The 13056-nt window shown below is 46.9% G+C and overlaps 1 protein-coding gene across 1 annotated transcript in view; it reads left to right on the top strand.

Moving 5' to 3' along the window:
• The window catches only part of CUNH2orf92 (chromosome unknown C2orf92 homolog), a 49405-nt gene extending 37100 nt beyond the window's left edge, over positions 1-12305 (top strand). Inside the window, exons 6-8 of the mRNA XM_052743785.1 lie at positions 8549-8656; positions 11593-11743; positions 12113-12305. Of these exons, the coding sequence (XP_052599745.1) occupies positions 8549-8656; positions 11593-11743; positions 12113-12245 (392 nt within the window). The 3' untranslated portion in view covers positions 12246-12305. The remainder of the gene's footprint in view (positions 1-8548; positions 8657-11592; positions 11744-12112) is intronic.
• Positions 12306-13056: the final 751 nt, after the last annotated feature.

The raw sequence follows: 13056 nt of genomic DNA, 5'->3' as shown, positions 1-13056 counted from the left end.
TGAGCACAGTGGTTCCCACACCCAACAGTGTGTCAGCCCTGGGGAACAGGTTGGAGGATGGGAGACACTTACTAAAAGTCCTCGAGACCAAGAACCTCTAAAAGGGGAGCCCAGGTTTCTACATGTTTCTGTGCATTTTCAGAGTGCAGCACCCAGGGACCACTTCCTGGCAAGTGGAACCACTGAGTTAGATCTTTGGGGTAATTACTTCACCAACAAACACCCTTTAAAATGAGGATTTCTAATACCCTTGATTTTTGTTTCCTGTAAGCATCGTGTTAGTGATACGTTAAATACAATTGGGTACCTTTTTGATAACTGGACATCCCTTGAGAAAGGCAAGGAGACGATGGCCCGCTAAGGACTGGGCTAGAATGTCAACTCTGTATCTTCAATGCCACATCCAAGAAAAGATGATCAAATCTGGCACATACAGTTCTTCATTAAAAATTTTTAGGCCGGGCGGTGGTGGCGCACGCCTTTAATCCCAGCACTCGGGAGGCAGAGCCAGGCGGATCTCTGTGAGTTCGAGGCCAGCCTGGTCTACAAAGCGAGTTCCAGGAGAGGCGCAAAACTACACAGAGAAACCCTGTCTCAAAAAACCAAAAAAAAAAAATTTTAGAAGTAATCAGTCCATTTTTCCACAATGTGGCTACCGATTGTCTCAGCACCATTTACTAGGAAGTCCATCTTAGCCGTGGTGGTCTGAGATGTCTCCTTTATCATGGAGTAATTCCCCCTGCCACACACCTTGGGGCTCTGCCTGGGCTTCCTGCTCATCTCCTTGTACAACATCAGCATGCTGTTTTAATGAGAGGCTGAAACAGTTTGTGTTTGGATGTCCTGCAGGACCAGCCCCTTTGCAATTTCTGTCCGCCCCCTGCCCAGTGATTTTCTGGCCATTTTAAACAATAGTTTTTCCATTTGAGCTTTACTGTCAGCCTGTCTAACTTTATTAAAAGCCCGTTTGTGCTTTTCTCAGTCATTTTGGAAAAACTGATGAGCCACCCTAGGCTAGAAAGGGGGATAGCTTGACAATTTTTAAGCTTGTCTTTGGCTTTTTCAGTGTGTTCCATATCTGTATTTACGTGTGTGTGTGCATAACTTGCTAAATTATTACTTTTCTATGTTGCTGTAAGTGGAGATTTCTCTATTATTCTACACACTACTGAGGTAAGGTTTTGGTAGGAAAGTAAACTGATCTGTGCACCATCCTGTAAAGGCCTTAGTACTTGTGCTGGGTGGGTTTCATCAATTTGACACAAACTTGAGTCACCTGGGAAGAGGGAACTTCAACGGAGGAATTGCCTCCACCAGATTGCCTCATGGGCATGTCTGGTGGAGGGGCGTCTTCTTGATTATAACCGATGGACATGGTCAGCCCTGGGCAGGTGGTTCTGGGTTGTATAAAAAGGCAAGCCAGTAAGCAGTGTGCCTCTGGGGTCTCTGCTTCAGTTCCTGCCTTCAGGTTCCTGCCTCGGCTTCCCTTGATGAACTAGGACCTGTGAGCCACATAAACAATTTTGTTCTCCAAGCTGTTCTTGATCACGAGGTTTATCACAGCAATAGAGAAGCAGACTAAGAGAGGACCTTCCTCCATTCCAGTATACCTAAATATATATAATATATTTATAACATAAATATATGTGTGTATATATACCACAACATCTGCAGAGAGAGAGAGAGTTTTACTTCTTTACAAACTGCTGAGTCTCTCATCCACATATGGGTCCTATCTAATTACATTGCTACTATCTCCAAGACAGTCTTTATGAGTAGTGGAAATATAGTTGTACTCTGTCTTGTGCCCCTCTTAGGGGGAGATGCTTCTAATGTTTCTCCATGAAGATAGTGGTTATGGGACTAAGAAAGAGAGTATCTATCTATCTATCTATCTATCTATCTATCTATCTATCTATCTATCATCTATCTATCTACCATCTATCTATCTATCTATCTATCTATCTATCTATCTATCTATCTATCTATCTATCTAATCTATCTATCTATCTAATCTATCTAATCTATCTTATCTATCTATCTATCTATCTATCTACCTACCTACCTACCTACCTACCTACCTATCATCAATCTACCTATCTCCCTCTCTATCCAAACACACATATATTTACATACTGAGAATGCATTCCTTAATTTCTATTTGCTGTGGTAGGTTTGTTTTTTGGGGATTTATGTATTTTATGTGTATATTAAGTACCTGTTATGTACCATCTCTCCAATCCTATTGGTCATTATTCTTGTAGTCCACACTTTGAAATGACAGTAAGACAGATCACACTCTTCAGTGCAGACTAGACTCTTCGTCCCACGGAGGCATTAGTGGCATACAAGAGTGGTGGTTTGTAATGCGATCTTATAAATGGATGTGGGGGTGACTGGTACAACAATAATCACTACTGTGACAACACTGTCCGTCAGCTGCTGGAGTTTTCTTCTGCATTTACCCATTTCATCTCCACGGCAGTCCGGTTTTCCGTCTGGGGGATGCAAAGGTTAAGTAACCTGCTGCAGGTCCAGCATCCAGCAGGGGGCAGTGTTGGTTCACAAACCGAAGTCACAGGAGCTGCTGGTTCCGTCTACAGTTTGTGCTTTATTTTGCAGGCATCTTCCAGAGCAAAGATCCCCACACGCTATCTTTAGACAGGCACCCTACTGTCCCCGGGGTGGGAAGCTCTGTCTCCAGGTATCCTGCCTTTGGCTGAATGGGTCAACAATGTACTCAAAATAATTGTCACTGAACAGCAACAAAGACAGTGTTTCCCCCTCTAAAGCGTTCGTGGCATGAGATAATTTTTAAATACGGGAGTTTGCTTTTTGCCCCTTATTGTTACACTAGAGGGGACTAGGTGCCTGTTGGGCTCAGCTCCCCTGGAACAAACTTCATATCACACCTCAAACCTTAAGGTAGGCCCTAACCTGCCATCTTGGTAGATTTTTTTTTCCCCTAGAATATTTGCATAGTAGCAAAGAAGGCATCACCTCTGTAAAAGCTATAGGAAGCTTTATTGATATTTTTCTCCCTTATAGACTCTTAACTCAGTAAATGACAATGTTCTAAGTACAAATGAGCCCCCACCCCCCCATTTTGCCCAAACTGAAGGTATGCAGCGGGCTACCCACACTAGGTTTGAAGTCAATTCCGTGTTGCTTGTCTTTGTGAGGAAGGAATCCCACTATAAACTGATTGTCACCAAACTGGTTATCACATTATAAACTGATTATTTGTGGGACTGGTGAGATGGCTGAGTTGGTCATGTGCTTGCTCCACAAGAGAAGGATCTGAGTTTGGATCCCCAGTAGCCGTGGAAGAACCTGGGTACTGTGACACACATCTTCAATCCAGTGCTAGGGAGGCCAAGATGAGGATCCTTGAGGTCTACTGGCCAGCCAGTCTAGCCAATGGGTGAACTCCAGTGAGAGACCCTGTCTCAAAAAATAAGGTGGAGACCCAGAAAGATGGGTTAGCAATTGAGAGTACATACTGCTCTTGCAGAGACCCTGAGTTTGATTCCCTGCACACACACTGGGCAGCTCATAAGTGTCAGTCACTCCAGCTCCAAGGGCCTCGAGACTCCATGGCACCTGTACTCACATGTGTGTACCCACATACAGATATGCACAACTAATGTGTATGTGTGCATATGTATGTATACATGTATGTATGTATGTATTGGTCTTTCGAGACAGTGTTTTTCTATGTAGCCATGGCTGTCCTGGAACTCACCCTGTGGACCAGGCTGGCCTTGAATTCAGAGATCCACCTGTCTCCGTCTCCTGAGTGCTTGGGATTAAAGTCATGTGCCACCACTGCCTGGCTTAAAAATAAATCTTAAAAAAATAAGGTAGGGAGAGATTAAGAAGGCATCTGCTATTGGTCCCTGACCTCTATACAGATGCGCGCGCGCGCGCGCGCGCGCGCACACACACACACACACACACACACACACAACACAACACACACACACGTCAGTGCACCTGCTTACACATACATGAATAAGAACACACAAATTGATTTTTTTTTTAAATTGGCAATGTTGGATTTCTAGGAACCCCCACGTTAGAAATATTTCAACCAGAAAACCTCCCTTGGGACTGTATCGTAAAGTTAAATCATTTGAACTTATGGCTTTTGTAGGTCAGAAATATCAGCAATTTCATATGGGTTAATTCAGTATTACAGAAGCCATTCCGAGATCTCTGATTTACAGGCCACATATCTGTGCTCAAGCTTCTTCCAGAGTGGAATCCCTAGAAAGAATGCCACTTCCCCTCATAATTCCTGCAGAGAGCCTGAAATACCGGGTTAAAAATACTTGGTTCATATGAGCAGATGCAAATGTTTCCTTCACTCAGCTGTGTTCCTTGGAATTCTATTCCTGCATGGTTTTAAAATATGTCCACAAATGCTTTGCTACCTCTCCCTCCAGAAGATGGAGCTCTGTGAGTGTGGGCTGGATTTCGTGACTTGCTTCTAATGAGTGGCGGAAGTAATGGCGAGCCACTCTCTAAAACAGGTCACCAAAGGTGTCGTGTTTCTACCTGGCTGTCTCTTGGTTCCTCCACTCTGCTGAAAGTCGCCTGTCATGCCGTGAGGATGTTCAAACGGTCCCAAGGAGAGTGGCTCTGGTGGGGAACGGAACTCTCTTGTCTATAGCCAATAAGGATGTTCAAGATGGTTTCCTTGGGTGGTTTTGGATCAGAGTTCCTCATAAGTTGTAGTCAAAATCCTTCAAGATTCATCCTTTTATTTAAAACCTAACAACTGATTTTTTTTTTCCTGCTTGGTCATGGGCTCTGTGCTCGAGGCTAAAGAGCTAAGCGAGATATTCTTGTTCTCCAAGATCTTGCTCACAACTAATAAGATAGTCAATGGATCACTCACTCTGCTCAAAGGTATCTGCCATATTGTTTATTTTTTTAATTTAATTTAATTTTATTTTTTTGGTTTTTCAAGACAGGGTTTCTCTGTGTAGCTTTGCGCCTCTCCTGGAACTCACTTGGTAGCCCAGGCTGGCCTCGAACTCACAGAGATCCGCCTGGCTCTGCCTCCCGAGTGCTGGGATCAAAGGCGTGCGCCACCACCGCCCGGCTGGTATCTGCCATATTGTAAGGATGCTCAAACAGTCCAAAAGAACATGGCTCTGGTTGTGGGAGTTAGAGAGATGGCTCAGCAGCTAAGAGCACTGGCTGACCCAGGTTTGGTTCCCAGCACCCACATGGTGGCTCACAACCATCTAAAACTAACTCCAGTTCCAGGGGATCCAATGCTCTCTTCTGGCCTCTGCAGGCACCAGGCACTTATGTGGTGCACAGACATGCACGTAGGCAAAACACCCATATACATAAAATAAATGACTGAAAAAGGAGCGTCAATCTAGTTAGTGAATTAGAGGGACTGGATGGCTCAGTGGTAAGAACACTGGCTGCTCTCCCAGAGGACTTGGATTCCAGTACCCACACAGAGGCTTACAAGTGCCTTTAAGTCCAATTTCAGGGAATCGGATGCCCTTTTCTGTCCTCTGTAGGTACCAGGTAATATGTAGATACAGACATACATGCAGGCTAGATACTCACAAACATTAAAAAAAAGGAAAAAAAAAAACCAGAAAACTCCACAACCTTTGATATTCTCCAAAGACAGTTAAATGAAAACTCCTGGCCATATTGATGATAAATGTGGATAGTAGTGCTTTTTCTGTTGACAGTGTGACCCCTTTGTGGCACAGAGAAATGAAAGTGTGTGTTCAGGTGTGATGTCTACTTTATGTGTGTGAGCTCATGTGTGTGTACATATTTGCATGCATGCACACACACATTTGTGCATGCCTATGGAGGTCAGAGGTGAACTCTCAGGAGTCTGTTCTTTCCTTCATCATGAGGATCCTGGAGTTTGAACCGAGGTCATTGGGCTTGGCTGCAGACACCTTTATCCACTGAACCATCCCACTGGCCTCAACCTTGGTTTATTGTTTTATTTTTTTATTTTTATTTTTTTTTATCAGTCTTTCACTAGTCACCTGGAACTCAGCAGGTAGGCTAGGCTGGCTGGCTGGCAAGCCCCAGGGATCCACCTGTCTCTGTCTCCCCAGAACATCAGGAGGACAAACATACACCATCTTTTTCTCATGGGTCCTTGGGGACCAAACTCAGGTCCTCATGCTTCTATGCCAAGCACATCACTGACCTAGCTGTCTCCCTAGCGGAAGTATCTTCTTTATACAACCCTCTGAAAGATCAGGCAATGCAGCCCTCATGACGGAGCCCACGTTAGCCATATTCTGTGTCTCGTTGCTGACCCCTTAATGAGTTGCCATTTTCAAAGCCAACGGATGGCTGGGTATATTAAATTAAACATTTTCTCACTTTTCGAAGCCAACTTGCATAATGAAACTATCATGGATCTCTTGCCACACAACAACCTTTGTCCCATGGCAATGAGTTTTGTTTCCTTTGTGAACACCTCCAAAGGTTCTGCAAGCTCACCCTGCACCTCCTCTCCAGGTCTCAGGGTTCCCTCTTCCGGGGCTGGGGCCCGGCTCGGCTTGAGGTTGTCCGGGGTGTGGGAGTCACTGTTTCTCCCCCTGCCCATTCACTTTTGTGTAGCTTTTCTTTCCAACTCATGCAGACCATGCAGGTCTCCTCAGGGCTCCTACCCATGGGTTCCAGCTTGTTCCACGGAGCAGCTCAGATTATCTATTACACGGTCTCCAGGACCTTTCCATGCCTGCCAGAGACAACTCTCTTGGCCTCCCATTTCTCTGGACCGAACGCTCCCCAGGGGTTTCGCCAGCCCTCTTATTCAAATGAGTCACAGACTGCCAATGGCCCAGCTGGAGTGGAAGAATTTCTCATTCCCAACCCTGTCTTCTTTCTTCTAAGACCGTAATGATGCAGTTTGGCGGCACCAGTACATATCTCAGTGGGGTTCATTTTCCTGTTGTGTGTAGCTCTTTGTGGTTCACACATGACTTTCACACATGGTCTGCCATCTGTCGGGCAAGTAACAGCATCTATATTTCATACAAATGGAGATGGAGACTCAATTCCAGGCTCGACACCTGAAGGGTGGTTCCCCACAGGCAGGAGCCATATCTGCTCGCACATTCTCAGTTCTACTTAGACCTATAGAGTCAGAAACTCACAAGTGGGGCCCACCAGTCTGTGTTTGATAAGCCTTCCCCGTGAGAACCATTGCCTTAGCCATGAGCGAGTGAATTTGTTAGGTTATAAATAAAACCAAAACACTGAAGAACTTTAGAAACCTTAGCCCCTATCCCCAACACCCCTTTACTTTGGTTCTGGAAGAAGCTCCCAAAGGTTTGGGGAGATGCTTTAGTGGATAAAGCACTTGCCACACAATGTAAGGACCGGGTTAGAATCCCCGGAACTCATGTAAAGCTGTATGTGGTAGCATGCATGTATAATCTTAGGGCCGGGTGAGTGTTATCTGTTTTTTTTATTATCTTCAATGGCTGTCCCTTAAGCAACAGCTTCGGCACCAAGGACCGCAGCCTGAGGGGATTTTGTTCCCTCAGGCACCGACTCTTTCAAAGCTACTAAGGGAATTTATGATTCAATAGTTTAGGTGGAATCTTGCTCGCTCAGAGAGGCTGAATAGCAAGAAGCTCACCTTCTCCCCTTGCTGGCGTCTTCCAAAAAACCCCCGGGTCCTTCTCTCTCTCAGCCCCCACTTAAAAACCCTTGTTACACATGGTTTCCTCCTTACCACTTCCTGTCAGCTACTTGCTGACTCAGCCTCCTGCTCATAGGTTAGTTTTATTTAATGCAACACACTTTAAAATAATAATATTCCCCAACAGTGAGGTCGGGAAAATCTGAAAGTTTCAGGGTCAGCTAGCCTGGTATACACCATGACTGACAACAAAGAGACCCCGTCTCAAACAATGTGAAAGGTGAAGACTTGTCCTCTGATTTCCACACTTGTGCTGTGACATGCACACACCCAATTGTGCACATGCTACACACACACACACACACACACACACACACACACACACACACAAGCTTCTTTATCATAGAAACAGAATTAAGCTCAGGCCAATGACTGTAGGTAAAACTGTTAATGTGAGCTTCCTATCTCTGTAACGAAATACCTGAGATGATCGACTTAATAAGATGTTGGCTCACACCTTTAGAAATTCTACTCCATGGCTGCCCATGTTGTTTGGGGGCCTGTGCAGAGGTAGAGAAACATGGTAGGAGTGTGTGAGAGCTCTGCTCATTCCATGTCCAAGAAATGAGAGAGAGAGAGAGAGAGAGAGAGAGAGAGAGAGAGAGAGAGAGAGAGAGAGAGAGGAAGGGAGAGGGGAGAAGAGAGAGGGTAGCTAGGATCCTAGAATCATCTCTGAGGGCACAGCCCCAGTGAGCTAAAAGCCTCCCATAGGCCCCACCCCCTAAAGGTTCCAGGGCTTTCTAAGAGTGCTGCTGCCTGCAGACCGAGCCTTCAATACATAGATTTGGGGGGGGGGCATTCAGGATCTAGACTTCTCTTTTTTGTCTTTTGTAGCTCATGTTGCTGAGAAGATGAATAAGGAATCGTCTTTATTCAACAGGGATGTAAGCCATCAGTTAACTACTGCCGCCAAAGAAACACTCCAAAGATTAGTTATTCGAGGTAAATCCTCCTTAAAGCATGGCCTAAGTAAGAGCGTCGAATATGGAAGGTTCTAGAACATGTCTTTTGATTTCATGGTATTTTAGCTGAATAGAGTCAATGTACCTTTAGTTCACCTGCAGAAGTTTACGGTAAGCTAGTGCAGCATCACATACCTGTAATCCCAACACTCAGCAGGCTGAGGCAGGAGGATTGTGAGTTTGAGGCCAGCCTGGGCTATGTGGTGAGACAGTTTAAAAAACAAAACAAGACACAAAAACCAGGCAATGCATATGAGTCTAACACTTTATGAATTAAGTGAATTTTAAAAATTTGACCACATTTTCAAGAGGATTCTCATGTTTTTTTCTAAATCGTTAGGGTTCGTTAGAACATGGTATCCTCTTCTGAGCCCCTGCCACCGCTGGGCACTGAGGCTATTTAACACACAAGAGGGGTTCAATGTCAAAGGTCAACCTAGTCTCCTATGCTTCTGGCTTCTTCCTTCTTGTTGGGTTAACTGAGCTCAGGCTTGTTGAGAGTGGGTAGAGACTGACCCCATGCTGGCACCCCCTCCACACAGCCACTCTATCAAAATAACACCATGCTGTGTCCTCACTTTCAGAAATCGAACACCAGGCCTGACAGCTGGAGTCCAGCCCTCTACACCCACCTGGTAGAAAGAGAGAACTGACTCCCATAAATTGGCCGCATGTATGCATTGGCATGTGTGTGCACATATACATACACACATGACATAAAATGTTAATATTAAACTGTCTAGTGATGAATTATTTTAGCAGAGCCCTTGGAGAGAGTTACTTTTTTTTTTTTTTGGTTTTCCGAGACAGGGTTTCTGTATGTAGCTTTGGTGCCTGTCCTGCAACTCACTCTGTAGACCAGGCTGGCCTCGAACTCACAGAGATCCACCTGTCTCTGCCTCCCGAGTGCTGGGATTAAAGGCATGTGCCACCACCGCCTGGCTTGGAGAGAGTTACCTGATGCTCTTGATATAGTTGGGATGAAGGGTTGGGCTCCAACTGCCCCCCCCCCCCCCGCCCCACTGAACTGACTCATTCCTGTCACTGTATTCTTCCCCCACCCCCCAGTTCCTCCTCTTTCTTTGGCTAGATTACAGATGAAATCACAGATGCTCCCGAGTCCCCAAATGTCTACACCCACTAGTCAGGGGCTGGAAGCTCCTTCCTTTGAGATTGAACCATGAGTTTTTGTACTTCAAACCCATGCTCAGTGGCATTCCAAAGCCACCCTCATGATTTCTCAAAGTCCCCTGAGGGCTGCCAGAAGCCAGGGTCATCTCTGGCAGCATCTCCTGCAGGATGACAGTCACAAATCTCTCAAACTACAATCTTGGTCAGTTTTTCATCACTGTGGCAAATGCCCGAGAGGAACAAATTCAAGGAGAAAGGGTTTCTTTCAGCTCTAGACTTTGGAGGTGCCGGTCCCTGGTCCACTGGCCCCCTTGTTTTGAAGATCTGATGAGGCAAGAACACTGTGGCAGGAAAGAACGGTGGTGAAAAGCCACTGACTGTGTTAGGGTCCTGGAGAAGTCCCACAAAAGACCATCATCCACGTATGCAATCAGCAAGAGTGTTTATTACTCCAGCATGCTGGGGCTGGCCATCCTCCACAAAGGCAAAATGGCAGCGACCCCGAGAGAAGCCTGTGGGTTCCTTTTAAGCACAGCTAAGGGGAGTTCCTAGGGGGAGTTCAGTCATCTCAGATAGGATTGACCTACGTGAGTGGCAATCATGTTAGTATGCTCTAATTGGCTAGGGCTAGTCAGGGGCTGGTTAAGGCTACAGCTTTTCCATTTGGGGGCAGGTCTGGACAAGTCCCAGATTTTGTCCTTATTTGGTTATTACCTTGAGCTGCTGACTGTGGGGGCTGGCTCAGTGGCCCAGTCTTGGTACATCTTAATTTCCTTGTTCTTGCTCTCAGGGGTGTTGAAGATTAACTGTCCTTTGTTTGTGGCTTCCTTAGAAAACTGTGTCTGCCCAGTTTCAAGAAGCAGGGACTGAGGCCTAGTTCTTAACTGAGTTATTAGGATAGGCTGTCACGGATATTTGCCTGGCCCTCTCAGAGGAAGTGGGAGGAAAATACCTCCCCTCATGGGCGGGCTTCCTCTTTTCCCCATCTTTATTCCGTCTAGGCCCTCAGCCTATCGGATGGTACTACCCAAATTCAGGATGGAGCTCCCCACCTCCGTCACTGTCTCATATGTCAGCCATTTCTGAAAACACCCTCCCAGACACACACACACACACACACACACACACACACACACACACACACACACACTTAATCTAATCTCTTACGTGTCTCTTAGTCAAATCAAGATCACGGTCAAGACCTACAATCATACACCTATAAGGGAGGCTGAATCTTTATTAGAGTTTCTAGAAGCTGGTGGGGCAGGGAGGAGGGGGCAGCAGAGAAATGTTTTTGTCACTGCCCAGTGAAAAGCTTTGACACCTCCTTGTCCAGTTCCTCACGCTGGAGATTTAACCCAGGGCCTCCTGCATGTGAAACATGCGTGCCACCATTGAACTACACCCTCAGCCCTACCTCCATTATTCTCAAAGCCTTTGAAGTAGGACGTCCCTGCCTCCATGGACATCACCACTCCCATGCCCTGCCTCCCTGTGGACCTCACCTCTGGTCCTCTTGCTTCCGACACACTCTGCTTTATTGAGCCTTCTCCAGGGATGTGTTGCTGCTTGCTCGGCATCTCAACTTGTCACTGGTGATAAGGCCGGCCGCCTCCTCCCCTGGGGAGCTGGACTGCTGGAGAACATGGCTGACATGCTCGTGTATTTACTTCTGCTCTGGGCAAGGCCACCGGGCTGTCCTTGTTTAGGGGCCTGGTTGTGGGTCACCTGGCAGGGATGGGTGCGGGCTGCCTCTAGCCGCTCTCCTTGTGTCTTCCCGTTTAGATGCTCACAGTGAGGGTCTACCTTGCAGACATCTGCTGAGCTTCCTGCAGAAGAATATCATCACCGCCTCCATCGCTGTGGCCGCAATCCTCCTGGTCACCATGTTCGTGGTGCTTCTACTGGTCACGTATATAAAGCGGAAACAGCCAAGGTGGGTGGCTCTCGGCATCCCTCCTCCTTTGAAGAACTCGGGAAGGGTAGTGGTGGTGGAGGGATGGCTCAGATTCTATTCCCAGCCATTTTCTGTAAAAAAACAAAACAAAACAAAACAAAACAAAACAAAAAAACCTGATCCATCCCAAACAGATGAGCTGGGGCTGTGGATGAAAAGCTGTGGATGGAGTTTCCCAGAGGCAACTTGCGGTCCCGAGTCAGAGGGAATGTCATTCAGGACAGACCTTCCCCGAGGAAACAGAATTCAGACCCCTCAGAAACTGCAGCCTCCCTCTCCATCCAACGGGCAGGCAGTGGGGCTTCCTGGGTGTTTAGTAAGCGGTGTAGTTTTTCTTCTGCGTTTCAGGTATCCTCCAGCAAACATGACGTACAATATTTTCATAATGAACGGGAAGGCTTGGTGGCAAAAGTCTCAGGAAAAGCACCTCAAAAAATTCACAGGAAAGCAGAAACACCTGAAGTGTAATTCCTGCGTCTAAGCCGGTGGAAGAGCCAGCCAACTGTCACCAGGCCACTGTCGGAGGGTTCTTCTGTGCTACCTGGACAGAAATTGAGGGTAGGCAGGAAGCTCTCCCCTAGTGTAGGTGGGTGGGAGCAGTGGCAGGTGGCGCCCTCTAGCGGTGAGGTCTCATGCAGGCCTCAGGTGTTGGTTCTTTGCTGCTGCCGGAGCTACAGTTTCTCATCCTGGGGTTTGAGACCCTGGACGCTAAAGACTTTAAGGCATCACATTTATTTCCGAGTCCCATCTTCCTGCTGTGCCACTGGGGAATTCTTCATCCGTTCCCTTAGTTGCTGGTGCTGCCGCAGGATGGCTTGGGGTGGGAGGGGTTACCTGACTCTGTTGGGGAAGCCTTTGGGAGTTGAGGATGCAGGAGGACCATTCAGAAACTGGATGCTGGGAATGGCGGGCATCATTAAGCACAGGTATCCTTTCCCACTAAGGGCAGGATCCTGGTGGGCTGGTGGGATTCTTAGACTGGTGGGATTCTTGGCCGGTCCTGGGCAGCAGCATCATACTTGTAGAATTGGGTTGGCTCAGGCCTGTACTCACAGGCCTGCTGGCGAATGGGCCCGAGGCCTCAGTGGACAACTACTTTAGCTGTAGAATGGCACATCAAGGCTTCCACAATGCCACTTCTTTGTGGACCAGTGGTGGGTACCAGTCACAGGCAAGGTTATTTGAGGGTCAGACGGGTCTGGCACCAGGCACTCGGTCTGCTCTGAGATCTCTTCAACTGTTGACCAGTAGTTATAGGTACTTTGAGCTCTGAAACTGGAGCCCCCATCTTG

The sequence above is a fragment of the Peromyscus californicus genome, unplaced genomic scaffold, assembly GCF_007827085.1.
Source record: "Peromyscus californicus insignis strain IS unplaced genomic scaffold, ASM782708v3 Scaffold_19__1_contigs__length_69161282, whole genome shotgun sequence".
In the NCBI taxonomy this organism is placed as follows: domain Eukaryota; kingdom Metazoa; phylum Chordata; class Mammalia; order Rodentia; family Cricetidae; genus Peromyscus; species Peromyscus californicus.
Note: the sequence above shows the minus strand (reverse complement) of the source record. Positions and strands in the feature narration are given on the sequence as shown.